Below are 27,061 nucleotides of genomic sequence, written 5' to 3'. Positions count from 1 at the left end.
CCAAGAATTTCAGATAAGTCAACCTGTATGAACAAATCTATTGTGAACATGTGTTTTCATTCCTCTTAAGCAAAAACGTAAGAACAGAACTGCTGGTTCATAACAGTAATACAAGAAATTTCTACATTGTTTTCCAAAATGGTTTTATCATTTTACATTCACATTAGCTGTATTAGAAAGTTCTAACTGGTTCACACCTAAGCTGACATTGTTCTTTTAAAACTTTTAACTTCATCTCCCTAACAAGTGTATAATATGATCTTGTTATTGTACTGATTAGTGTTTTTCTGATTCTAGTGTTGCACACCTTTCCTTGTGCTGTACTGGCTATTTATCATCTTCTTGTGTCTACTTTTTAGTTGGGTGGTCTATTAATGAGCTGTAAGTGCTCTTTATATTTTCGGGTCATATGTTATATGTATTATGAATCTGGTCTGTTTAAGGACTACTTTTCATTTTCTTAATGATGTCATTTAAAGTTCTAAATTTTGATAGAATCTCATTTATCAATTTTTTTCTTTTATACATCATGTTTTTTGAATCCTAGGAAATTCTTGACTACCCTAAATTCATGAACATTTTCCCTTATAATTTCTTCTTAAAGTTTTATAGTTTTAGTCTTTCATATTTAGGTTCACAGATCCTTTCAACTTATTTTTATGTATAGAAATAAAGGGTTGAGGTTAATTTTTTACATAGGGATAACAGATGTTCTAGGACCCTTTGCTGAAAACACTATCTTTTCCTCTGCTGTTGAGTTGAGTTCATGTTCTATAAAATGTTAATGTTAACTAATCTTTCAAAACTCAGTGGACCAGAAATGTGTGGTTCTATTTCTAGATTCTGTTTTTTTTTTTTTTTTTGTACTGGGGAATGAACTCGGGACCTTGCACTTGCAAAGCAGGTGGCGGAACCACTGAGCTAAATCCCTGGCCCTAGTTTCTGTTTTATTTCAGTGATCTATGTCTTTCCTTATACCAACACTGCCTTGATTACTGTAGCTTTAGAGGAAGTCTTAAAATTAGGTAATAAATGTCTTGCAACACTTTTTTTTTTCTTTTTACTTTTCTAGGTCCTTTGCACTCCTACATAACTTTCAAATTTCAATATCCAATGCTTCATTTATAGCAAGTATACATACACCTGAATTTTTATATATACCTTGTATTTTCTAATCCTGCTAAATTCAGATACAAGTTCTAGGGGCTCCTAGAGATTTCTTAGTATTTTCTCTGTAGATGATCATTTCATCTACACATAAAGATTTTATTTCTACCTTGCCAACCCTATGCTAATTGTTTCTTTTTATTGCCAGACTATTTTGGTTTGGGCCTATGTTTCCACATTTAATGGGCAGATGAAGAGTAGACATATCTGCCCTTGTTCCCCACCTTAGGGAGAAAGCATTGTATCTTCTCCATTCATATAAGGCATTTTTACTGGAAGTATGCAGTACATGTCTTATCTGTTGAGAATGTTCTGTCCTACTTCTAGTCTCCTGATAGCTTTTACCATGAACAGCCGTAGAATTTAGTCCAATACTTTTTCTGTAACTAATGACAGGATCATACGGCTTTTTCCTTTCCTCTGCTAAAATGATGACTTATGGGGGTAGATTTTCCAATGCTGAACCAACACTGTCATCCCTATAATAAAACCACTTTCTACATACTGCCAGATCTGACTTCTAATACTTTGTTTTGTTAAATAAATTTCTAGCTATGTTCATACTTTTTTCTTCCATTATCTTTGTCCAGTTTTAGTATTAGCACAATGTTGATTTCCTAAAATGAGGGGAGAAGTGTTCCTTCTTTTTTCTGCTTTAAATGTTTGATATATTTCCTCCGTTAAAATGTATATGAGCCTGTTGTTGTCATAGAGGTAGGTTTTTCAAGCTAGGAATATACTTTCTTTAATAGGTGCTATTCAAATTTTATATTTCCTCCAGAGTCAGTTTCATTAATTTGTCTTCCAAGGTACTTCTTAGAAGATGCTAAATTTATTTCAAAAAAGATTTCTGTAAGGGGCTGGGGATTTAGCTCAGTGGTTCCGGCTCCTGCCTCACAAGCGCAAGGACCCGAGTTTGATCCCTGGTACCAAAAAAAAAAAAAAAAAAAAAAAGATTTCTGTAATATGCTTTCTATATCCTTTGAAATTCTGTAAAATCTGTGGTAATGTCCTCTAAATTTTGATATTGTAATTAAAACAATGTATAATTGATATTGTGTAATAGGAAGTAAAGGTTTAAAGGAGCAGGGGAAGGAGGAAGGGTAGGGGAAAGGAAAGAAGGGAAAAGAAAAAATATGAGAAAAGGAAAAAAATGGAAACAAAGTCTTTGAAAATAGGGAAGGGTGGAGGGGGTGAAGGGAGGGCAGGGGAAGGGGAAAAAATAAGAACCAAGATACATCATGTAATGGTATAAGATCCCAATGATGAATGTAACTGTATTTTATACCTAAAATGCACCAATAAACTTAATGAAAAAAAAAAAAAAGAAAAACTATATCTGTATGACGTCAATCTGCTCACAAAGAAACAGACCATTTCTAGCTTATACTTTCCACTTTGTATCATCTGTTTGGAGTTATATACAAGTCTTATTTGGAACAGGATTATACTCTTAAGTCTGAAAATGTCCTAAATGTACTAAGTTTATTACAACTTTCAATCACTGTAGATAACAGCAAAAGCTTCCTAGTTAGCCCAAATTAATTCAGTAATTTAACCAATATTTGACAGTATTAGTTAACTAAAATATGTGGAAGACAATGTCTTACTACACTCAAAAAAATGCATCTAGTTACGTGGGAGAGAAATACACAAAGAATCAAAGCAAGGTAAAACATCACTGAGGTAAGGTACAGGCAAATTGCTATGGGAATACATAGGGTTGCTTAACTCTTCTTAGGGGAAGAGATTAGTGGAGACTTGCCAGAGGCAGTTAACACTTGCTTCTCACTCTTTTTATTTTAGGAAAGGATCTCACTCCTAGACTCAAGGGATCCTCCCACCTTGGTCTTCAGAGTAACTGGGACTACAGGCACATAACACTGCTTGTTTTTTTGTTTTGTTTTTTGGTACTGGGTATCAAACTCAGGGCCTCACACTTGCCAGGTAGGCGTTGTGCCACTGAGCTAAATCCCCAGCTCCACTGCTTGGTTTTTAATGAATAAATCAGGTTAGAAATACATCTTTGCAAACATAGAAGTGAGGAACAGCAAACAATTTATCATAGCCTGAGCACAAAGTGCAACTGAAACACTGCCAAGAAAAGAATTCTGGATGAATCTAGAGGGATGTGCATAAAAAATTTCTGGTAAAAGAAAACGGAGATCAGGCATAGAAATAAGAATGAATAGGGCCAGGGATTTAGCTCAGTGGTTCTGCCACCTGCCTCCCAAGCACAAGGTCCCAAGGTCCATCCCTGGTACAAAAAAAAAGAATGAATGAAGCACAGAAGAATGAGTGTGGTATACTTCTGTAAGAAGAAAGCTAACAGGTTGGTTACACGAAGTTTGACAAATAATGAAAAGAGAATTTAGAGAAGGTGATGAAGAAAAGAAAAAACTGAGAATCAAAGAAAGGGAAAATAATGGGTTCTTTTGGTACCGGATATCAAACTTGGGTCCTTGTGCTTGTGAGGCAGGTGGTTGAACCACTGAGCTAAATCCCAGGACCAGAAAATGTTTTTAGTAAGAAGGATGTGATCAAAGGGGCACTGAAGGACTACTAAGAATCTAGTACAGCAAAAAGATGAAATGGAGACTGCCTGATGCCTTGGAGAACAGTCAAGATCTAGATACAAAGTACCAAGGCCATTACTGGGCTATGACAATGGAAACAGGATACAAATATGCAACATTTTGAAAGAAAATAATAGCAAAAATTTTAAGTGTGGATAAATAAAAAGGATGTTTTTCTGTTAAAGAAAACCCCCAATTTTGTTTAAGTCTGAAGTGACAGTGAGATAATCCAAGTAAAAATGTCTAATGGAAGAACATAAAAGACTATGAAAGATACAAAAGCACCTTATAAAATGACCCTGGCCTCAATACTTTCTTCTACAGATTCTGATATTTATGGTTTTGTTCGATCCCAGGTCAAAACTATTTGACTAATGAAAAAGAACAATAAGGGGTCTGAAAAATATGATCTTGAAGCTAAGTTCAGTGGTGCATGCCTGTAATCCTAGCTACTTGGGAGACTGGGGCAGGAGGATCACAAGTTCAAAGGCAGCCTAGACAACTTAGCAAGACCATAACAAAATCTCAAAAGGGGATAGAGGAATCAGCCTGCTGCAGACAGGCAGGTCTGCCCATGCCCTACTGAGGTCCTGAGTCACAGAGAACATGCCGAATCAGCCCACTGCACACAGGAAGGTCTGTACACACCCTACTGAGGTCCTGAGTTGCGGGGAACACACCGAATCACCCTGTTGCAGACAGGCAGCCACCTGGTTCCACACTACAAAGACGCAGAGGACACCAGACCACCAGACCAAGGTACTGAGTCCCACTGCTCCCCGCCCAGAGGTAGGGGCTTCTGAGCCGTCGTCCCACTGCTCCTGGTCCAGAGGAAGGGGCTTCCCGGTCACCATCCCTCCCGCTGCTCCCAGCCCAGAGGAAAGGGCTTTTGGGCCACCTTCTGTCCTGCTGCTCCTGGCCCAGAGGAAGGGGCTTCCGGGCTACCACCCCTCCCACCGCTCCCGGCCCAGAGGTAGGGGCTTAAGAGCAGCCATCCCACTGCTCCTGGTCTAGAGGAAGGGGCTTCCCAGCCAGCATCCCTCCCAATGCTCCCAGGCCACAGGAAAGGGCTTTTGGGCCACCATCCCTAATGCTGCTCCCAGCCTCTGTCCCACCTCACCCAGTTCAGAGGAGGTAATCCGTGCAGGTGGTAACAGCCCCCCGCCCCAGTCAAAATGAGAAAACACATAACTAAGTCTCAAAACCAGACTTCCAGATCACCTACAGCAACCCCAAAGGGAAATGAGATGGAACACTCTCATACTCAACCACCTGGACCCACTGAACTGGAAACAAAAGGGGATCTGGAAAAAAGGAAATCAGAAATAATTTCTCAGATAACAGGAGAAATTGTGCCCCTAGTGCAAGACATGATTAATAAATCTAGAGAGGAGCTCAGGAACATGATGGAATCCCAACATAAGAAACAAATGGAATCCATAAAACAGATGCAAATAGATTTCCAGGACATGAAAAACTCCACTGAAAGTCTACACAGCACAATGAGCCAATGTGAGGACAGAATTTCAGATATAGAAGATAAGATTGCAATTAGTGACCAGGAAAAGAAAAATTGCTTCAAAATTATAAGGGAACATGAGAAATCAATCCAGCAGCTGCTGGATGATGCAGAGAAGAATAACATAAGACTGATTAGGCTCAATGAAGAAACAGGAGAGAGTGCAGATGGCATAAAAAAATCTCTTCACAGAAATAATGGCAGAAAACATCCCAGGCATGGGAAAAGAGCTTGACATACAGATAAGTGAGGCATATAGGACTCCAAATAGCCTTGATCAAAAATAATCTACACATAGGCACATAACTGGTAAGATTCCAGAAACACAACAGAAGAACAAAGTTCTCCAAGCAGTCAGAGAAAAGAAACAAATCACATTCAAAGGAAAGCCCATCAGAATCACAGCAGACTTCTCAACACAAACCATCAAGGCAAGAAGAGCTTGGAGTGACATATTCCAAGCCCTAAAAGAAAACAGCCTCCAACCCACATTGATGTACCCTGCAAAACTATCTTTTAAAATGGATGGAGAAATAAGATACTTTCATGACAAAGAGCATCTTAGGAACTTTGTGAATATCAAACCAGCACTCCAAAGAATTTTACACAATATCCTAGGAACAGACATTGAGGATCACAACCCCAGGAAGCAAAGCAGAATGAACCCATCTGGCATGACAAGAAATTAAATGGAAAGGGGGAGAACCCAACAAAAACAAAAAGTCATGGCAATGACAAGTCAATATGTTTCAGTTATAACCATCAACGTTAATGGTCTCAATTCACCCATCAAAAGAAACAGACTGGCAGAATGGGTCAAGAAGCAAAATCCAACAATATGCTGCATACAAGAAACACACTTAATTCAAAAGGAAACTCATAGACTGAAAGTTAAAGGGTGGAAAACAATACTCCATGCAACAGGAACCTGAAAAAAAGCAGGAGTAGCTATCCTCTTTGCAGATCAAGTAGATTTCAAACCAACACTGATTAAGAGAGATGAAGAAGGACACTACATCCTTGTAAAGGGAAGAATCCAAGAGGAAGAGATGACAGTCATAAATATCTATGCACCAAACACTAGTGCACCCAACTCTACAAAACAAATACTAAAGGACATGAAAAGTCATATATGCACTAATACAATTGTAGTGGGGGACCTCAACACCCCACTGTCACAAACAGATAGATCAACAAGACTAAAAATAAGTAATGAAATACTAGAACTCAATCGAATTCCTGAACAAATGAACTTAACAGATGTTTACAGAGTCTTCCACCCGACAAAATCAGAATACACATTCTTCTCAGCTGCACATGGGTCATTCTCAAAAATAGACCACATACTCACACATAGAACATGTTTAAGTAAGTGCAAAGGAATTGAAGTTATCCCCTGTATATTATCAGACCATAGTGCGATGAAATTGGAGATCCATAGCAAAAGAAACTCAAAAAATTTCATAAACACGTGGAAATTGAACAACACACTTCTGAATAACCAATGAGTCACAGAGGAAAGTAAAGAAGAAATCAGACAGTTCCTTCAATTAAATGACAATGACAATACAACATATCAGAATCTATGGGACACAATGAAAGCAGTCTTACGAGGGAAATTCATAGCAGTGAATATGCATATTAGGAAAACAGAACGAGCCCAATTAAACAACCTGATGCTGAACCTCAAGCTTCTAGAAAAAGAAGAGCAGGACAACCCCAAAGCTCATACAAGGGAGGAAATGATAAAGATCAGAGGAGAAATCAATGCAATGGAGACTAAGAGAACGATACAAAAAATCAATGAAGCCAAGAGTTGGTTCTTCGAAAGAATCAACAAAATTGACAAACCCTTAGCCAACCTTGTCAGAAAAAGGAAAGAAAAGGCCCAAATCCATGCAATTAGGAATGAAAAGGGTGAAACTACAACAGACCCAGCAGAAATCCAGAGGATCATCAATACCTACTTCCAGAACCTATACACCAATAAGATGGACAACACAGAAGAAATGGACAGATTCCTAGATACATATGAATTACCAAAGTTGAACGAAGAAGACCTAAAAATTCTGAACAACCCAATATCAACCAATGAAATTGAAAATGTAATTAAAAACTTATCAACTAAGAAAAGCCTGGGCCCTGATGGCTTCACTGCTGAATTCTACAAGACATTTAGGAGGAACTGCTGCCACTACTGTTTAAACTCTTCAGTGAAATTGAAAGGGAAGCAATACTCCCAAATTCATTCCTGGAACCAAGCATTAACTTGATCTCCAAAGCAGAGAAAGATCCAACTGAAAAAGAGAACTATAGGCCAATCTCACTAATGAACATAGATGCAAAAATCCTTAATAAGATAATGGCAAACAGAAAGCAGAAGATCATCAAGAAGATCATACACCCTGATCAAGTGGGATTCATCCCAGGGATACAGGGATAGTTCAACATACGAAAATCAATCAATGTAATACACTATATCAATAGAGCCAAGGACAAAAACCATATGATTTTCTCCATAGATGCAGAAAAAGCATTTAACAAAATCCAACATGCGTTTATGATAAAAACCCTACAAAAACTTGGAATGGATGGTCTCTACCTCAAACTGATAGAAGCCACCTATGAAAAACCAACAGCCAATATCATACTAAATGGCCAAAAACTGAAATCCTTCACACTAAAATCAGGAACAAGACAAGGATGTCCACTATCACCACTCTTGTTCAATATAGTTCTGGAAACATTAGCCTTGGCAATTAGACAAGAGAAAGAAATAAAAGGAATAAAGATAGGTAATGAAGAAGTCAAATTGTCATTATTTGCAGATGACATGATACTCTATATAGAAGACCCCAAGAACTCCACCAAAAGTCTTCTAGACTTAATAACCAAATTCAGTCAAGTAGCTGGTTACAAGGTCAACACACAAAAATCAATAGCTTTCCTGTACACCAATGACAGACTCACTGAGAGAGAAATAGGGCAAATAATTCCTTTCACAATAGCATCCAAAAAACTGAAATACCTAGGAATCGACCTAACAAAAGAAATCAAAGACCTCTTCTCTGAAAACTATGGCACTCCGAAAAGAGAGATTGAAGATGATATCAGAAAATGGACAGACATCCCTTGCTCCTGGGTAGGAAGGATTAATATAGTGAAAATGGCCATCCTTCCAAAACTGCTATATAGATTTAATGCAATTCCAATTGAGATCCCAGCAGCATACTTCATAGACCTCGAGAAAACAATCCAAAAATTCATTTGGAGCAAGAAGAGACCCAGAATAGCAAAAACAATTCTAGGTAACAGAGACATGGCAGGGGGTATCACAATCCCCAACCTGCAACTATACTATAAAGTTACTGTGATAAAAACAGCACGGTACTGGCAAAGAAACAGACCTGAGGACCAGTGGAACACATTAGAAGATGCAGAAGCAACGCCAGACACACTCAGCCATCTCATCTTCGACAAAGGAGTCAAACACCCTCACTGGAGGAAAGATAGCCTCTTTAATAAATGGTGCTGGAAAAACTGGGCTTCAACTTGCTAAGGATTAAAACTAGACCTGTATGTCTCACCATGCACTACACTAAAATCAAAATGGATTAAAGATCTAAATATTAAAATAGAAACTCTGAACCAGTTGGAACAGAGGTTAGGTAGAACCCTTGAAGACATTGGTGTAGGAAAAGATTTTATGAACAAAACCTCAGTTGCCCATGAACTAGCACAAACAATCAACAAATGAGATGTTTTCTTATTAAAAGGCTTCTGCACAGCAAGAGAAACCACCAGCAGCGTGAAGAGACAATCCACAATGTGGGAAAAAATCTTCACCTGCTCTTCCTCAGACAAAGGTCTACTATCTCGAATCTATAAAGAACTTCAAAAGATCAGACCCAATCGAAATTTAAAGATCCAATCGAAAAATGGGCATCTGAAATGAACAGAGATTTTTCAGACAAAGAAGTAGAAATAGCAAATAAATACATGAAAAAATGTTCAACATCACTGGTCATTTGAGAGATGCAAATGAAAACAACGCTGAGATTCCACTTCACTCCAGAAAGAATGGCTGCTATCATGAAATCAACCAATAACAAATGCTGGTGGGGCTGTGGGGAAAGAGGAACCCTGCTCCACTGCTGGTGGGAGTGTAGACTGGTGCAACCACTGTGGAAATCAGTATGGAGATACCTCAAAGAACTAGGACTGGAAGTCCCATTTGACCCCGCTATTCCACTGCTGGAGATCTTCTCCAAAGAATTAAAAGAATCATACCACAGTGATATATGTGCACCCATGTTCCTAGCAGCACAGTCTGTAATAGCTAAAACTTGGAAACAGCCCAAATGTCCATCAACTGGAGACTGGATAAAGAAAATGTGGTTTTTTTATAAAATGGAGTACTACTCAGCCATAAAAAATGAGAAATTAGAGACATTTATAGCTAAGTGGATGCACATTGAGGTGATACTCTTAAGTGAAATAAATAGGACATATACGTGTAAATACCGAATAGTTTCTCTGGTGTGAGAAACTGAAAATGTAAATAAGGATTAAATGTATAATAGGTAATGTGAAATAGGAAGAAAAGGGGCAAAGGGGAAGGAAGTGGGAGGGCTAGGGGAAAGGATAGAAGGGAATGGGATTAACATGAGAAAATGGAAAAATAGGAACAAAATCTTTGTAAATAGGAAGGAATGGAGGGGTTGAAGGGAGGGCTGGGCAAGGGTGAAAAATAAGAACCAAGAGAGAATATGTAAAGGTGCAAATTTCCAATGATGAATGTCATTATATTGTATACCTAAAATGTACCAATGATTAGAATGAATAATTGATAATGCAAAATAGGAAGAAAAGGTCCAAAGGGGTAGGGGTATTGGGAGGGGCAGGGGAAAGGAAAGAAGGGAAAGGAAAAATGCTGAGAAATGGAAAAAATGGAAATAAAGTCTGCAAATAGGGAAGGGTGGAGGGCGTGAAGGGAGGGCTAGGAATGGGGAAAAAATAAGAACCAAGATGCATTATGTAAAGGTACAATTCCCAATGAGAAATATAATTGTGTTGTATACCTACAATGTACCAATAAAAAAATTTAATACAAAAAAAAAAAAGGGGGATAGAGATGTAGTTTAGTACTCCAGCATTCATCAACCCCTAGCACCAATTAAAAATGATGATGTTGGAGGAGTTCCCGGCAATGAAAGGGAATCCAACCATAAGGAAAATTTGAGCAATTTAACTCTAGGCGGGAGGGGGCAAAAAAGAAAATTTATAGGAAAACAACCTTACAAAAAGAACTCAGGTAAAAACGGCAAAAATGGCAAGTTTAGCTTTTTCTCACAAGTGAGAACAACAAAAAAAGTCAACTACTTATTTTTCAGTTAGAAAGGGGGATAAGAAATGAGCATTATTTCACTGGGCTAAACACAAAGTGGCTCCATTTTTCATCCTATTAGGTAGAACTCATTCATACTAATCAACCTCATAGATTTAACTAAATACAAAGCTGCAGTAACCAAGTCACTGGTGCTGGGATGAGGCAAAACAGACAGGGAACAATAAGACCAAGATATAGACCCACACTTGTACTTCAGTTTATTTCTTACAAAGATGCCACAGCAATCCAATGGGGGAAAGTCTTTTCAATAAATGTTGGAAAATGAGATATCTAGATGGAAAACCTCACTCTCTACTTAACACTTAATACACAAACATTAATTCAAGATGGAAGCTGGGGGTATAGCTCAGTATTACAGTGCTTACCTAGCATATGTGAGGAGCTGGGTTTGATCCTCTGTACCATAAATAAAACATATCCATCCATCCATCCATCCATCCACATACAGATACCATAAAACTAGAAATATTTGTGAATTCTATCACTACTTAGAGATCCTCAGATCTCAATAACCATAAAGGAAACAACAGATAATTTAGATTTCACCAAAGTTTTAAAATATCTCCAAAAGCCACCAGTAAGGAAATTAAAAGATAAGTCATATATTGTCAGAAAATATTCAGAAAGCATCTATCTGACAAAGGACTGATGTTCAGGTTATATCAAGAATTCCTACAACTGACAGACAACCCAATCAAAAGTAAACAAAAGGGGTGAAGTCATTTCAGAAAGGAAGATATACAAATAGCAAATAAAATATAAAATGTTCAACATATCATCAGGGAAGTAAAAACTAAAACTATAATGACATCACACAACCACAGAATGGCTAAAATTAAAAGGAGTGATCATACCAAATATTGGTGATGATGTGGAACAACCAGAACCCTCACATACTGTCATTCAGGGAGTAAAATGATATAATCACTTTGGGAAAAGGTCTGTAGCTTTTAAAATTATTTTCTTCTCAGCACTGGGATCAAACACAGGGCTTTTGCCAGGCATTGTGGTACATATCTATAATTCTAGCTATTTGGGAGGCTTGAGGGAGGATCCCAAGTTTCATGCCCACTCAAGCAACTTACTGAGATTTGCCTAAAAATTTAAGAGAGTGCTGGTGGCACTGGGGATGTAACTCAGAGGCAGAACACTTTTTTAGTAGCAAGGGTGAAGCCCTATGTTCAGTCCCTAATATATAAAAAACAAACAAACAAACAAACAAACAAAAAAACAAGGCCTCATGCATGCTAGACAAGCATTGCACCACTGAACTACACCTCAGCTATTTATGTGGTCTTTTTAAAATAAAGGTAAACATACACCTAACTTATGACGCAAGAGTTTCATTCCTATATTGTCCTCTATTGTTCACAATAGCCAAAAATTTGGAAGAGTACTCCAAGTGCCCATCAGTAGAAGAATGGCTTCAACCTGTTGTATATTCATTAAATGCAATAAAAATGAATTATTAATACAGTACACATAAAATGGATGAATTTCAAGAACAAAATGCTGAAAAAAATCCTTCAAGAGCACAGTGTATGATTCTGTCTATATGAATTTGTAGAATATGCAAAATTAAATTATAGGGAGAAAGAATGGTTAGTTGGGGGCAAGAAGAAGGGATTGATTAGGAAGTAGTGATGATAATTTGCTCTATTTTGATAGGGTTTGAGTTTCATATGCATATGTATCTGTGAAAATTCATTAAATGGTCCACTAAAGTCTAAGAACTGTTGAATCATAAGTTAGGTGTATGTTTACTTTTATTTGTAAAAGATCACACTGAGGGTCTTCATATAAAACAGCAAAAAATCATAAATATTGAATTTTACTTTATTTGGTATACAGCATACTAAAACATATTAATATTTGAAATTTACTTAGAAATACATTAAAAATAAGATGGACTGGGCCAAGGATTTAGCTCAGTGGTTCCGCCACCTGCCTAGCAAGCCAAGGTTTTGAGTTCAATCCCCAGTACCAAAAAAATAAGACGGATTGACGGTTGAAAATAGGTATTTATATATTAGAAAAAGCAAATTTAGTAAAATGTAAACTACAAAATTTAATTGTTAAGTATACAACTACTTGCTCTGTAATTCTTTCTCTTTTTCTGTACACCTGAGTAGTTTCATTTTTAGTTGGGCACAGGGAGGACAAATGATCAGGAAACTGAGTTTTTAAAAATTTCCTTCTCGACCCTCCTATTTCAAGAAAAGTCAATAAAATGAAATAAACTTTCTAAAGGTTATGGATAACAGGCTACCAAGCTAGAGTCAACAAATTAATGTTTTTGTGGTAAACATATCATGATTAATTTCTAATATTTATTTCATGTGCTAAGATTTTAAGAGTTATTTTTTTACTCACCAGGTCATTAGCTTGATCTATTGTTAAAACACTGTTGTTTACTCTATTACCAACTTCAATATGTACATCAGCTAATGATGATATAAGCTGTTTACATTCATTCTGCATTCGTGTGAATGGAACAGCAATTTCATCATAATATAAATGTTCTGAAAGGATATCAAGTAAACGTGGCTGCACAGCTAGGGTAACAGCTTTACACTCCTAAAACACAACAGACAACAAATATTCAGGGCAAATACATAAACATAATTTTATAGATATATAAATCTTCACTTGTAAACTAACAGGTTCTAAATTTCTACTCAATCTATGTTTGCTTCTAGAACAATAGTTAAAGTATTATACCCAAACTCTCTAAAATTTTAATGTAAATGACTATGAACTATGGAACATGCACATGAAACAATTATAATTCCATTAAATTTTCTGCATAATTTTCTTACTGTACTCTGGATTTTACATATATAGAGAGAAAGAGAGAGAGCGATAGAGCGCACACAGATTTAAAAGTATATTACTGTGGGGGAAAAAATCAGAAAAGAATACCTGGCATGCACTAACTAAAAATGTTATTTAAAACTCATTATTAGATTTCTTAATAGTTTAGCCCACAGCTTCACATGCTATACTGTAGAAATGGATATATAATTTAAAAGCTACTTACCTGCCCCCAAATTTAACTAACCCTTCCCTCTCTCTCTCTGGTTGTTGCCTGCCCCAATCAGAGGGGGAATGGCCTCAGTGGTGAGCCATGAGGGATTCTGTGGGATCTGGGTGATCAGCCTGGGCTTCACAGAGTAAATCCACAGAAGCTCTGTGAGGGTCCAGAAACCGAACTGTCAACACTTGCTGCTGAGTCTGAGAGGCACAAAAACACAGCATCACTGCCTCTCCAGCACACTGAGTCCTGCCTAAAAACAGATGAGCCTTGCTGCTTTCCAGAGGCAAGTAGGGGTTTCAGTTACAATGGAGCATGGCTCAATTACTTTTAGACACAGCTTGGACAAACTGCTAAGAGGCAGTAAAGCAACTCTCACAGCAAGTGCAGACAGTTAAATTTCCAGAATTCCAGTCAATGGAATAAACAAAGCCAGCAGGAAGTGTCTTTGATTTACAGAAGCAAGTCTTACATAAAATCATACATCTTTCTAGAAGTTAAAGGGGCTAACAGGGAATAGTTTTATTTGAAAACATGAAGATTTAGATTTAAATGTGGAATTTTTCTTTATTCTAAGACTGAAAATTCTGCCTTTGCTCCCACTTATACTAAAATCCTAAAATGCAAGCCATCTTTTGTAGCTTTCAGTGCAAAGAGACAGAGGAATGAATGACCACCTGGATACACAGTCCAATTTCTGGACTGCTTCCATACATACATGTGCTTTTAATGTGAACTTTCTTAATAGATTATAGGGTTAAGACCAAATATTAAATATGGGCATAGCTAATTGTCTAAGGTATAGTCTGAGACCGCTAAGTAAAAACTCTAAGATTAAAGGTAATAGGAGAGAATGTTCAATATAAGTAGGAATACTTTTCTATATTGGTTGGATTTTTGGAGAAAATTTTCACTTTTTCTGTTGTAAAATATAAATAATCCTAACAGCTAATGGAAGTTAGTTTACTTAATCTGCCTTTATTACTTGTGGGGAAAAAAATCTTACCTTTTGTAAAGCAGCCCATTCACAGATTACCAAAGCAACACTAATCCTCTGTAAAGCAGATTTGGAGTTCAAATGAAAGAGTAGTAACTGGCCAAGAGATTCTGCTGGTTTAATTTCTTGTGTTATCATGTTTACACTTGGTTCACAAATACAGCAACAAAGTGCTCCTAACAGCCTAAGAGGGAGAAAAAAGTTACTACAGAAATTATCTGAAGTAAAATTGCCCCTGGTGAAGCCATAAATTTTTCCACAAAGACATAACTCCTATTTTACTTCATAAAAAATGTAAATTCTATTTTTAAAATTTCAAAATGTTAAAATATCTACTTGCTTTAAATTTCTCGTAGGCTGTAACTAGGATGATAGAAGGATTGACAGAAACACAAGAAGAAATTAAATCACTTCTGGAACCAGACCTGTGAATTTATTATTATCTGATATTCAGTAATATGCTCACTTGGCTGCCATCATTCTGGCCCGCATAACTACGAAGTCCCTTGTGGCTGGGTCTTCCATGATGGTGTCTGCACCTGCAATATACTCCTGAAGTACTTCTTTATTCTGGCTTTGGGCTTGGCGTACCTTACCACCTGTTTTTTCCTAGAGGAAAAGGGGGAAAAATAATAAAGATTAATTAGTAACATTTAATCTGCAACAAAAAATATTGAGCTAGACATGGTGGTACATTCCTGCAATCCCGGCACTTGGGAGGATGAGGCAGGAGGATCACTGCAAGATGAAGGTCAGACTGGGCTACATAGTGAGTTCAAGGCCAGCCTGAACTACATAGGGAGATGCAGTCTCAAAAAGAAAATAAAAACAAACCAAAAAAAGTTATAATTTCAATAAAATACTGTTCTTTTCACAAAATTTTAATGGATATGAATTATTCTTCTTCTTGTTAGGGTTCTAATAAAATAACAATTTCTCCTTACTAAAGTTAAATTAATGAAATCACATTTATAGTAGAGTAATATGCATTTTTTACATGGTTACTCTGTTAATAATTGAGTTGAACACACAAATACATTATGTCCTTCTTACCTTGGTTCTAGCTTTTACTTCTAGCAACATGTTTAAATCAATAGGTAAATGAGAAGGCTGCATCATTAAACAAAGCCAAGCACCCATCCATGGGCAAGCAGCTGCTACCACATACTGAACCGAAGCTTTGCTCAATAGTTCCATCCAAACCTACAGAGTAAAAGGGGACCAGGAGAGTGAAATTTTTCTATTATGCTGACAAAACCTAATACTTATTCTTAGGGATACTGAATTTTTTTTAAAGTAGGAAATAACATCGAGATAAATTTTAAAACAATATAGAGGCTTATTTTTTTTTTTTGGTACTAGGGATCAAACTCTGGACCTTGCGCTTGTGAGGCAGCACCACTGAGCTAAATCCCCGGCCCTACAAAGGTTTATTTTAAAATGCTGTTTTTTGATAGGTTAATATAGTACAAGAAGGAATGCAAATGAAAAAATTTTACAGAGCACCAAAAAACTTCAATATTTTATGAAAAATTTTAAAAATACACCAAATTGGGCTGGGGATTTAGCTCAGTGGTTTCACCGCCTGCTGCGCAAGCGCAAGGACCCAAGTTCAATCCTGGTACCAAAAAAAACCAACATAAAATTGTCCATAAAATCATATAGTTGTTAAAATCTCAGTAAGACACTGAACTTCTTTTCATATGATGAGGATTCATACTAATACAGTCCTATATTCAACACATACTTTAAGATATAATAGCTCCTGATAAGTATTCTCTGCTAAATTCAGTAATATCTTAGATGAATAACAGTGAAACTCTCAACTCATTATCTTATTCAATATCTTTTTTGATACCTAACATTTAATAGGCCAAAATCAATAGGTAGAAATTACTCCGCTGTTAATCGAGGGCTGTTAACAAGAGCCACCTCAAGTCCAACAAAGATTAACTCAATAGATTCTAAAGGTACAACTGTGCCATTTCTCACGTATGTAATTAAATGTACCAAAAGGCTCCTTCTTTCAAGATTCCAACACACATGACTAATTTTGTTAAGTCATGGGAGACAGTACAAAATCTAAATTAACTGGACACTCCATATTACCAATATAACCCCCAAAATACTTTATCTTCTACACTGACCTTTTAGAAAGTGCTAAGAAGAAGTATGGCCGAGCAGAAGTATTACATTCCATAAGAATCCTAGTTTCCTGTCTCATCTTGAAGATTATCAAAATTTTCAAATCTCTGATGACTTTAATTCCTGACCAAGGTATACTAATTATGAAAAAATTTTAAAATCTATAGTTATTAGGAAGAGGAGTGTAAATATTTTCATTGTGTACCTTGTGAATGAGGTCCAGAATTTCCTGGCTGCTTTCTAAAACACAAAACTGAAAAATGTGTCGGAGCATATCAGGCAAGATAGGGATAAGCCAAGATGAAGAGTTCTGAAAACAAAAATAGAATCAAAGCTATAGCTTAATTCTTGGATGTCAGCTTACCTAAAGTATAAGTCAAATAACAGAATTTATCATGAAAAGACTGCTTGGATTTATCAAAAATGTTCAAAGTGGTGATAAATTTTGATAAGACTGAGAAGCAACAAATGACATATTTATTATTATTCCAGTGGTTTGGATAAATTATATAGCACATCATCACTGGGGCGCTGGAAAAAAAGCCTGTTCACTAACACCATATTTGCCCTGAATAAGTTGAAAGTATCCTCTGTAAAGAACCAAGCTGGCCAGTGTGGAGCTGCATGCCTATAATCCCAGCTACTTCAGAGGCTAAGGCAGGCAGATAATAAGTTCAATGTCAGGCTGGGAAATCTGGCAAGGCCCTGTCTCAAAAAAGGGAGGGGAGGGGCTGGGGTTTAGCTCAGTGGTTTCACCGCCTGCTGCGCAAGCGCAAGGACCCGAGTTCGATCCCCAGTACCAAAAAAAAAAAAAAAGGGAGGGGGAGCTGGGATTATAGCTTGGTGACAGAGTACCCCCTAGGGGGTTTGATCCCTCTCTGTCTGTCTCTCTCCCCCTCTCTGTCCTCAAAACTCACAAGCTGTAATCAGCAATATCTCCATGGTTGTATCATATATCACTCCATTGTCAGGAAAATTTTGAAAATGATCAGATTACTGCACCTGTGCTATATGACAGCTTAATTTCTGTTAAGTTCACTGGTAACACAATCAGTTTAAAAGGTATCATCCAACCTAGAAAATTGTACTTTACAAAATTTAAGGCCAATTTTTAAATGTATTTTAGGTCACAGACCTCTCAAAAATCCAATGAAAAGTATAATAACTCTTTTCTTAGAAAAACATACATATGTACATACTTTGGTACATCATTTTGCTTCCAATTTCAGAAGAGTTACTTCAGGTCTCTCCTCAAACCTAGGTTATGAACCTCAATCAGAGGGATTTCTCAACAATCCAAAAGCCTACCCAAAGCAAGAAACCAAATAGTACTTGGCCAAGTATCTATTGTGTGCTCAGAATTTTCAGAACAAGGAATTGCAGAGCTTGTTATTGTTGTTCAAATTACAAGTTCACTGAGTATGAGTAAGTCCACAGTACTTTTCTCCCGTATCTCCAAATGACTGTTTTTTGTTTTTTTAAGCAAAAAATACAGTGTCTGGAAGAGACTGAGAGAAATTTGAAATTTTTAACTGAAGTTCCAGAAATCCATAAGCTACCTAGCATTTTCTAGCTAATGGAAAACTAATGACAAAGACTGGACCAGGAATGTATGTTTCCAAGATGCTTTGAGAAGGTGCAAAGCAGGTTACAAAATTATTAACTAGGGGAGTGTACTCACTAAATAATTTGCTATGGCACAACTCCACTTTTTTTTTTGTTTTTTTGGTACCGGAGATCGAACTCGGGACCTTGTGCTTACAAGGCAGGTGGTGGAACCACTGAGCTAAATCCCCGGCCTACAACTCCACTTTTTATTAAAAGGGATAAAGAAGCTGGGGAGAAAAGTTCTTTTTTTCTCATCAGAGAGAATTAGGGACAATATTAATTGAAATAAGAAAGCTGTAATAGCAATACACAACATAATTTAATGATTACTTTCCATGTTCTTTTCATTTCTGATTTTCCCCATTATATTTACCAGTTATCTTTCCCTACCCTCAAGTAGCAATCCAAACAGTTGCTTACAAATCTCAAAAGCATCTCAAAAGCTGTATCTATAGAAGATACCCCCCCCCCAATATTTGTAGCTAGCAGAATATGATACGAACTGCAGTCTTCTCAGGGTAGTAAATCCTATATAACAATTATTTAAAACAACTGGGTGGAGTAGAGCAAAAAGGATTGAGGAGGGGGATAGGATCTCACTGTATTGCCAAGACTGGCTTTGAACTCAATCTTCCTGCCTCACTCTCCAAGTAGCTAGAATTACAGGCTTGTGCAACTATGCTCAGGTGAGACAGGATTTTCAGGACAGTAAAACTGTTCTTTATAATATTATTACAGAAACAAGACATTATACATTTGTCAAACCCATAGATTATACACCAACAGTAAACTTTAATGTACACTATGGACTTTGGTTGATAATGAGATGCCAACCCAAGTTCACATGATTGTAACAATGTATTGCCCTCGTATAGAATGCTGGTAGTGTGGGATGCTGTGTATAGTGTGGGGTTAGGTTACCTGGGAACAGTGCACTTCCTCAATTTTGCTGTGAAATTAAAGCTCCTCTAAAAAATAATGCCTAGGTCAGTAAGCATATGAAAAGATGGTCCACAATCATTTGTTACCAGGAAAATGCAAATTAAGACACTGAGATATCACTCCACATCTATCAGAATGGCCAAAATCCAGAACACTGACAACACTAAATACTAGCCAGAACATGGAAGAGAACTCTCATTCATTGGTAGAAAGGCAAAATGATGTGTCTACCCTGGAAGACAATTTGGAAGTTTCTTACAAAACTAAACATACTTCTACAATATAATCAAGCAATCGTGCTCTTTGGTCTTTGCCCCCAGGAGGTTAAAAACTTAGGTCCATGCAAAAACCTGCACAGGCCAGGGAGGTAGCTCAGTGGTGCCATGCCTATCTGGCAAGTGCAAGGACCTGAGTTTGATTCCTGGTTCTAAGGGGGGAAAAAAACCTGCACAGATGTTACATGGGTTCTATTTATTTATTTAATTTTTTAGGTACCGGGGGTCGAACTTGGGTCCTTGCGCTTGCGCAGCAGGCAGCGAAACCACTGAGCTAAATCCCCAGCCCCTTGCACAGATGTTTATAGCAGCTTTCTGCATTACTGCCAAAACTTGGAAACAACCAAGGTGTCTTTCAGTATGTGAATGGATAAACTATGATATAACCAACAATGGAATATTAGTGAGCTATCAAGTCATGAAAAGATATGGAGGAAAGCTGAATGCATCTTCCTAAGTGAAAGAAGCCAATCTGAAAAGGTTCTGTACTATATAACTCCAACTATGGTACATGACATTCAAGAAAAGGTAAAAACTGGCGACAATAAAAAGATCAATGGCTTTGAGGGGTTCAGAGGAGAAAGAATGACTAGATTTTTAAGGCTATGAAATTATTCTGCATTATACTGTAATGGTTGATATACATCATTATGTATTTGTCCAAAACTTACACAGCATACAATACCAAGAGTGAACCCTAAAATGTCCATGTAAATTGGGGACTCTGGGTGATAATGATATTGACATCAATTTTAACAAATGTACCGTTTTGGTGAGGGAGGCTAATAATGGAGAAGACTATGAATGTATTGGGGTGGTACATATAGAAAATTATCTTCTGCTCAATTTTGCTGTGAAAAATTTGCTCTAAAAAGTCTATTTTTTATAACTGATTAATTCTACTAAGAGAACCATCCCAGAATAAATCAGTCAACATCATCACAGGAACTAGTACTTTAAAATGCATGTTCCCCAATAGCATTAGCACCAAGTCTACTTAATACAAACTACAAGGGCCGGAATTTAGCTCAGTGGTTTCGCCGCCTGCTGCGCAAGTGCAAGGACCCGAGTTCGATTCCCCAGTACAAAAAAAAGAGTCAGCAACTTAATACAAACTACAGTAAGACCAGGAAAGTATCTATTTGTAGCCAAGTTTGGTCCATTTGAACAACTCAATATGATTATAGCCAGGCGTGGTGGCACACACCTACAATCCCAGCACTCAAGAGGCTGAGGCAGGAGGACTGCCACTAGTTTGAGGATTACAGTGAGATAATGTCTCCAAAAAAACCCTGTAAAAATTAATAGGCTTTCAGCTCACTACTGGTATTATTTTAAAGGTCACAAAGGATGACTTAGTCAACATAGGGTCACTCTGTCTCTTGCAAATCTCAAAACTATTAATTTTTTTCATTACTTTTGCATCTGTCCTCCAGTAGGCAATGATTTAGGCAGGTAACCTAAGACTGTTACTTTGTGTTTATAGGTTTGTTTATTCAATTGGATTGGTGAGGTAAGGGGGTGCAATGAGTTAAGTAGTATTTTCAGTCCTTTAGAAATTATTCCCTTTGGGATTTACCTCACCCAAACTTTTTTGTAAGAGTCACTTGAGTTTTAGTATGCTACTAATCAGTAATCTGGTACTCAAATTTCCCCTCTAGCCAGGCATGGTGGCACATGCGTATAAACCCAGCACTTTGGATACCGAGGCAGGCGGATTATAAAGAGTCTGAGGTCAGCCTGGGCTACATAGTGAATTCCAGGGCAGCCTGAACTACATAGCAAGGCCCTGTCTCAACATTCCCCCGACCACCAAAAAAAGAAAAAAAGAACTTTCCTCTAAATCTTAGGCAAAGTCTGGGTAGCTTTGGTGGTTGTTAAGTTTCTACTCATCTATTTAATTTCAGTTAACTATTATCTAGATCACTACAAACCAAGTGATAGTAAATTCATGTTTAAAGACTGCTTAAATTTTTGTCAGTGCTAAAGTGTACTTTGTAGGCCCCAGCGTTTTTGGAGTTAGGATCAGATGGGGAGAGGGTGTTTGCGATAATTACATGAAAAATGAGTGAGTCTGTGACAGGGTTTGGTAGTCTGTTCCTACCTGCTTTATTCAGATTGATGTTTCCTTCTGTAATTTGCATTCCTGAGACTCAGAATAACAAAACTTGATCATAATGAATAAAATTTCACTGTGCCTGAAAATCAAGATAAAACTTCCAGGCACTAATCCTCCCTCCCTCATTGCCCTCCATCAGGCCAATTTCATTTCACCTCCTTTAACTGTCACCTTGCTCTCTCCTGCCTCCAAACTTGTATATAATGTTCCTTTCTCTGACTCAACCTATTCTTTCCCTAATTTCCACATATCTTTCAGGTCTCATCTTAAAAATCACTTCTAGCAGGATGCCTTCCCTGACCATCAACTATCTCATTGGCCAGATCCTACAGCACTTTCTACTTCTTCTACTAATTACTTACATTATTCTTGTCTAGCAAGATGTCTTTTTCTGTCTGATCTAGTTTCTTGTTTTACTACAGGGGGGCAGAGATCTTATCTCTTAACATTATATAGGAAACTACAAGTACCTACTAGGCACTTAAATATTTGATAAATAAATCCATGTTGCAAGTAGAAATAGTCACAGGGAGTAGTTTGTAGTAATGCTAAACTTTCCATGATTTTTGGCTGGCACAGAGCTTCTAAAATCTTTGGAATTTCCAGGGTTTATTCATAATAAGCTCTTTTCAATTATACTTGATTTTGTGTTGATGAAGTGACTTTTGATGGGCCACTAGAAAGCTTTAGGATTGGGGCTGGTTGCCAGAGGAACTAACCATATACATTATCTCACTTGATATATAACCAAAGAGGGTTGAATAATTTGAACAAGGTCATAAAGTTAACAAATGGTAAGGCCAAAGTTAGAACCCAGATCCTTTGTTTAGTTAGAGGACCTTTTCATTATACCATTGAAGATGTAATAATAGTAGTGAAAAGCTCTAGTTGACTGCTCTTTATATTACGGTTGCTTCTATTTAGGATTGCTAACTGGGCTGGACATGTACCTCTGTGGCAGAGCACCTGGCCTAGCATGTGGAAGGACCTGGATTTGTCCCCGGCATCATACCCACATGCACAGAGCTAACTAGCTAAAATGGAATCAAAGGCAAGGAAGCCGCTCAGAAAAAGGAAGGCAAGTTAAAGTGAGGGTAGATTTTATTATTGCCACATGTCTGTCATCTCTGATCCAAATTTCCTAGGAACAGATTGTTTTGAAATTCAAAATTTTTCAAATTTTAGAATACCAAGGTTGCATGCATTATGTTATGTAAACCCCCAACAGGGTTGGAGTCAGCACTTGAATAAAATACATTATTTTGCAGCAATATGTGTGAATAGACATGGTAAGTGGGGCAGTTGTCTCTCTTCAGAATGTTTACCACCAAATGAATAGTTTTATACATTAATCCAATTTACAATGAACTTTGAATTTCAAAATGGCAGGAACAAATCAAAGAAGTGCATTAGAAGAGAGTCTCCATAGCTAAGAATCAATCAATAAGTAACTATCAGGTAATCTATGAAGAATAATACAGTAACAGATAAAACATTAGAAGTGGTTTATTGTGAGAGTTCCTTTTAAAGAGTACATGTTGTTGGTACCATAAGATTAATTAGTAAGGCTGTGCCTTACTTTTATTTCTGGGCCAGCCTGGACAAATTAGTGAGACCCTGTCTCAAAATTTAAAAAACAAACAAACAGGGCTAGCAGTGTAACTCAAAGCTCCCTGGGTTCAATCCCTAGTGCCACCAAAAAACATAAGATGAAGGAGATATGACCGATCCATGGGTCTAGACTAGAAATTTTTAAATAAGGGAGCAGGCACCACATTTTAAGTAGAGTAACAAGTGATAAGTCACAATTGACAAAAACTAGGAGAAAAAAACTAGGAAAAAGCAACTGAAAATGAACAGCTCAATTATTGACAGCAATAACATTATATATTTCCAATTTCCCACAATATACTACAATAAACACAATTTTACAACCATTGTACAAGTAACACTGGTAACTGATTCATCAAAAACTGTTAATTTGTGAGGAGTGGTGGTACACACCTGTAATTCCAGCACTGGGAGATGGGGTGGTGGGGCAGGAGGATTACCATGAGTTTGAGGCCAGCCTTGGCTACATAGTGAGTTCAAGGCCAGCCTGAATTAAAGTGAGACCCTTTCTCAAAAAATAGATAAAAATATTTTTTAAAAGTGTTGCCTAGGGGCTGGGCATTTAGCTCAGTGGTGTCTGGCCTGGCTCATAAGTGCAAGGTCCTGAATTTGATCCCCAGTACCAACAAAACAAAAAGTCCAAAAGGTGTTGCCTTATTTTTAACATACTTTAAGATAATGATCTGACATATTAAAATGGTTAACTCTTTTTGATGGCAAGAACAGTATGTTTCAATTATCTGGAAAATTCACTTATTTAAATACCTTACTTCCTAATAATGTAGAACAGAGCTGATGTTATTAAATAATAAAAAGCTACAAATGTTAAAAAGAGCCTATGGGTGCCTTAATGCTTTGTAAGGAATAGAAGGGCTTTGGAGAACAATGTAAAACTTGTATTCAAAATATAAAAAGAACTCTTGAATTCAACAATAAGAAAATAAGCAACCCATTTAACACAGGCAAAAGATCCGAACAGACACTTCACCAAAGACAGATGGCAGAAAAGCATATAAAGATGTTCAACATCATATAGCGTTAAGAAATTACAAAGTAAGACAATAAAATGCCAGAACATATCTATTAGAATAGTTAACATCCAAAATACTGACAATAAATGCTGGCTAGAATGTGGAGCAACAAGAATTCTAACCTATTGCTGGTGGAGATGCAAAAAGGTATATTTTGGTAGACAGTTTGGTAGTTTCTCATAAAATTAAACATATTCTTACTATACAATATAGCAATTATACTCCTTGGTATTTATGTTAAGTGAATTGAAAACGTGCCTACACAAAAATTTGCACAAAAATGTTTATAAGTAAACAGATAAATGAATTATAGTGTACCCATACAATAGATTATTCAATACTAAAAAGAAATGAGCTATCAAGCCATGAAAAGATGTGGAGAAATGATAATTTCCTATCACCAAAAGAAAGAAGTCAATCTGAGAAGACTACACATTATGATTCCAGTTATATGATATTCTGGGAAAGGCAATACTAAGAAAATCAGTGGTTCCCAAGGATTCAGGAAATGGAATAGAGAGATGAATAGGTGGAACACAGGGAATTTTTAGGAGCAGTTTACTCTAATGATAGTGTAAGGGTAGAATATATCACTATTGTACATTTGTCAAAACCCACACAATCTACAACACAAGGAGAAAAGTACAGACTTTGGTTAAAAATTATATATTAATACTAGTTCATTAATTTTAACAAATATACCATCCTAATGTGAGATACTACCAATAGAGAAATTATGTGAGTGGTCGAAGGGATAAAGAAACATATGGGAGCTCTTATACTTTGCTCTCAATTTTTCTATAAATCCAAAATTGCTCTTAAAAATAAAGTCTGTATAAAAAAAAAAACAGAATCACATGACAAGACACTTGATGGCTTTAAGAGGTTTTCATAAAGTAAATTTAAGAATACCTGCATCAGAAACATTTAGGCAAAAGTCACAAGACTAAAGTAAAAAATTAAATGAAAATTAAGAACCCATGAGTTGTCATTATCAGCCCATGCCTGATCAATAAAGAATTATAAAACAGACTTGACAGTTTCTCTGCAAAGATTCTAATTAGACAAAAATCAAAAAGATAACGCAAAACAAAATTTATAGATGTTTATTCACATTTAAGTTCAACACAGGATCATGCTGCAAATTAAAGCAGATCTACATAGAATAGTCCTAATTCACATGGAAACACATGGTTAGTGAAAACTAGGAAACATTTATTCATGCAGTAACCTATTTTCTAAAAATATTAACCAGGGCTTTAAAAAAATGATTGGCTGGGCTGGGGATTTAGCTCAGTGATTCGGCCGCGTGCCTTGCAAGTGCAAGGACCCGAGTTTGATCTCTGGTACCAAAAAAAAAAAAAAAAGACTGGCTATACTACCTATGTATATAGCATGTTACAAGAATGGATTACTTACTGGTATTTTACCAAAGGTATCACTTAATCTATAGGGTTATATTCAAATGGAAGCCTTTTATAAACAAAACAAGGATGCCTCAGTTCACCACAGGCTCCATTCACACTGGTATTACCTGAATGATCTCAGTAGGTATTTCAATGTGTAACTCCTTAAGTATTCTATTCTTGGAAACAGCATGCTCTTAAGATGAAATAATAATCTTTATGACGAGTTTGTAAGAGTCTATGGCCAGTCTTTAAAAGCTACTTCAGCTGGGGCCCTGTGACACACGCCTGTAATCCCAGCCACTCTGGAGGCTGAGGCAAAAGGATTTCAAGTTTGAAGCTAGCCTGGGCAAATTAGTAAGACCCTGCTCAAGAAATAAAAAGGACTGGGGATATAGCTCAATGGTAAGGTACTTAGCTAGCATGTGTGAAGCCCTGGGTTCAATCTCCAGTACCAAAAAACAAACAATCAAACATCAAAACAATAACAAAAAAAAACTATAGAAGGGGCTGGGGATTTAGCTCAGCGGTTTCGCCACCTGCTGCGCAAGTGCAAGGACCCGAGGAGTTCAATCCCTGGTACCAAAAAAACCCCACAAAAAACCCCCCCAAAAACTATACAGTACTTCAAAGCTTCAAATGTAGCCTCTCTAACCTGGGATGGGTTCTGCCAACCACCTAAATGTCAGCCATTCAAAGCAAACAAAGACTAGCAGATTTACTACAAGAAGGGACTATTAATCATATTTACTGAGCACTGCCTATGTGTTAGTGCTGAGAAAAGAACAAAATATTAAAATATTTCTGCCCTCATGGTGATTGTATTTACATATTTATATGGTTACCAGACCACTTCTTCTAGGCCCAGCATTCTAATCATTGAGTATGTAGCAAGGGTAAGCTAATGATCAGGCTTATTCATAATATAATAATATATAGACATTTGAAGACCGCTACATATAATCATTAATTCTTACCTGGTCCTGTGTTGATAATAACGTAAACAGAGTTTCCAATGCTGCTCTTCGAACTGATGATATAGTATGATGCAAAAAAGGCCAGACACGTGGAACTAAAACTGTAAGTGACTGCTGAATACTAACAAAGGAGACATAAATTAATCTTACTCATTCTTAGTTGAAATTCTGTAGATACAGTATCTAAATATTATTCTCGTGTTGACATCAAGTGTCTTTCTGATGAATAAATGATGATCTTATT

The 27,061-nt window shown here is 36.9% G+C and overlaps 1 protein-coding gene across 3 annotated transcripts in view; it reads right to left on the bottom strand.

Moving 5' to 3' along the window:
- The window catches only part of Btaf1 (B-TFIID TATA-box binding protein associated factor 1), a 117,487-nt gene that overhangs the window by 42,011 nt on the left and 48,415 nt on the right, over positions 1–27,061 (bottom strand). For all 3 annotated transcript variants that reach the window (XM_004838507.4, XM_087185568.1, XM_087185569.1), the window contains 6 exons: positions 26,818–26,938; positions 17,054–17,158; positions 15,757–15,906; positions 15,170–15,312; positions 14,713–14,887; positions 13,046–13,249 (listed from right to left, as the gene is read on the bottom strand). In XM_004838507.4, the coding sequence (XP_004838564.1) occupies positions 13,046–13,249; positions 14,713–14,887; positions 15,170–15,312; positions 15,757–15,906; positions 17,054–17,158; positions 26,818–26,938 (898 nt within the window). The remainder of the gene's footprint in view (positions 1–13,045; positions 13,250–14,712; positions 14,888–15,169; positions 15,313–15,756; positions 15,907–17,053; positions 17,159–26,817; positions 26,939–27,061) is intronic.

The sequence above is a fragment of the Heterocephalus glaber genome, unplaced genomic scaffold (genome assembly GCF_053883595.1).
Source record: "Heterocephalus glaber isolate CG9 unplaced genomic scaffold, H.glaber_assembly_v1.0 deba00001497, whole genome shotgun sequence".
In the NCBI taxonomy this organism is placed as follows: domain Eukaryota; kingdom Metazoa; phylum Chordata; class Mammalia; order Rodentia; family Bathyergidae; genus Heterocephalus; species Heterocephalus glaber.
Note: the sequence above shows the minus strand (reverse complement) of the source record. Positions and strands in the feature narration are given on the sequence as shown.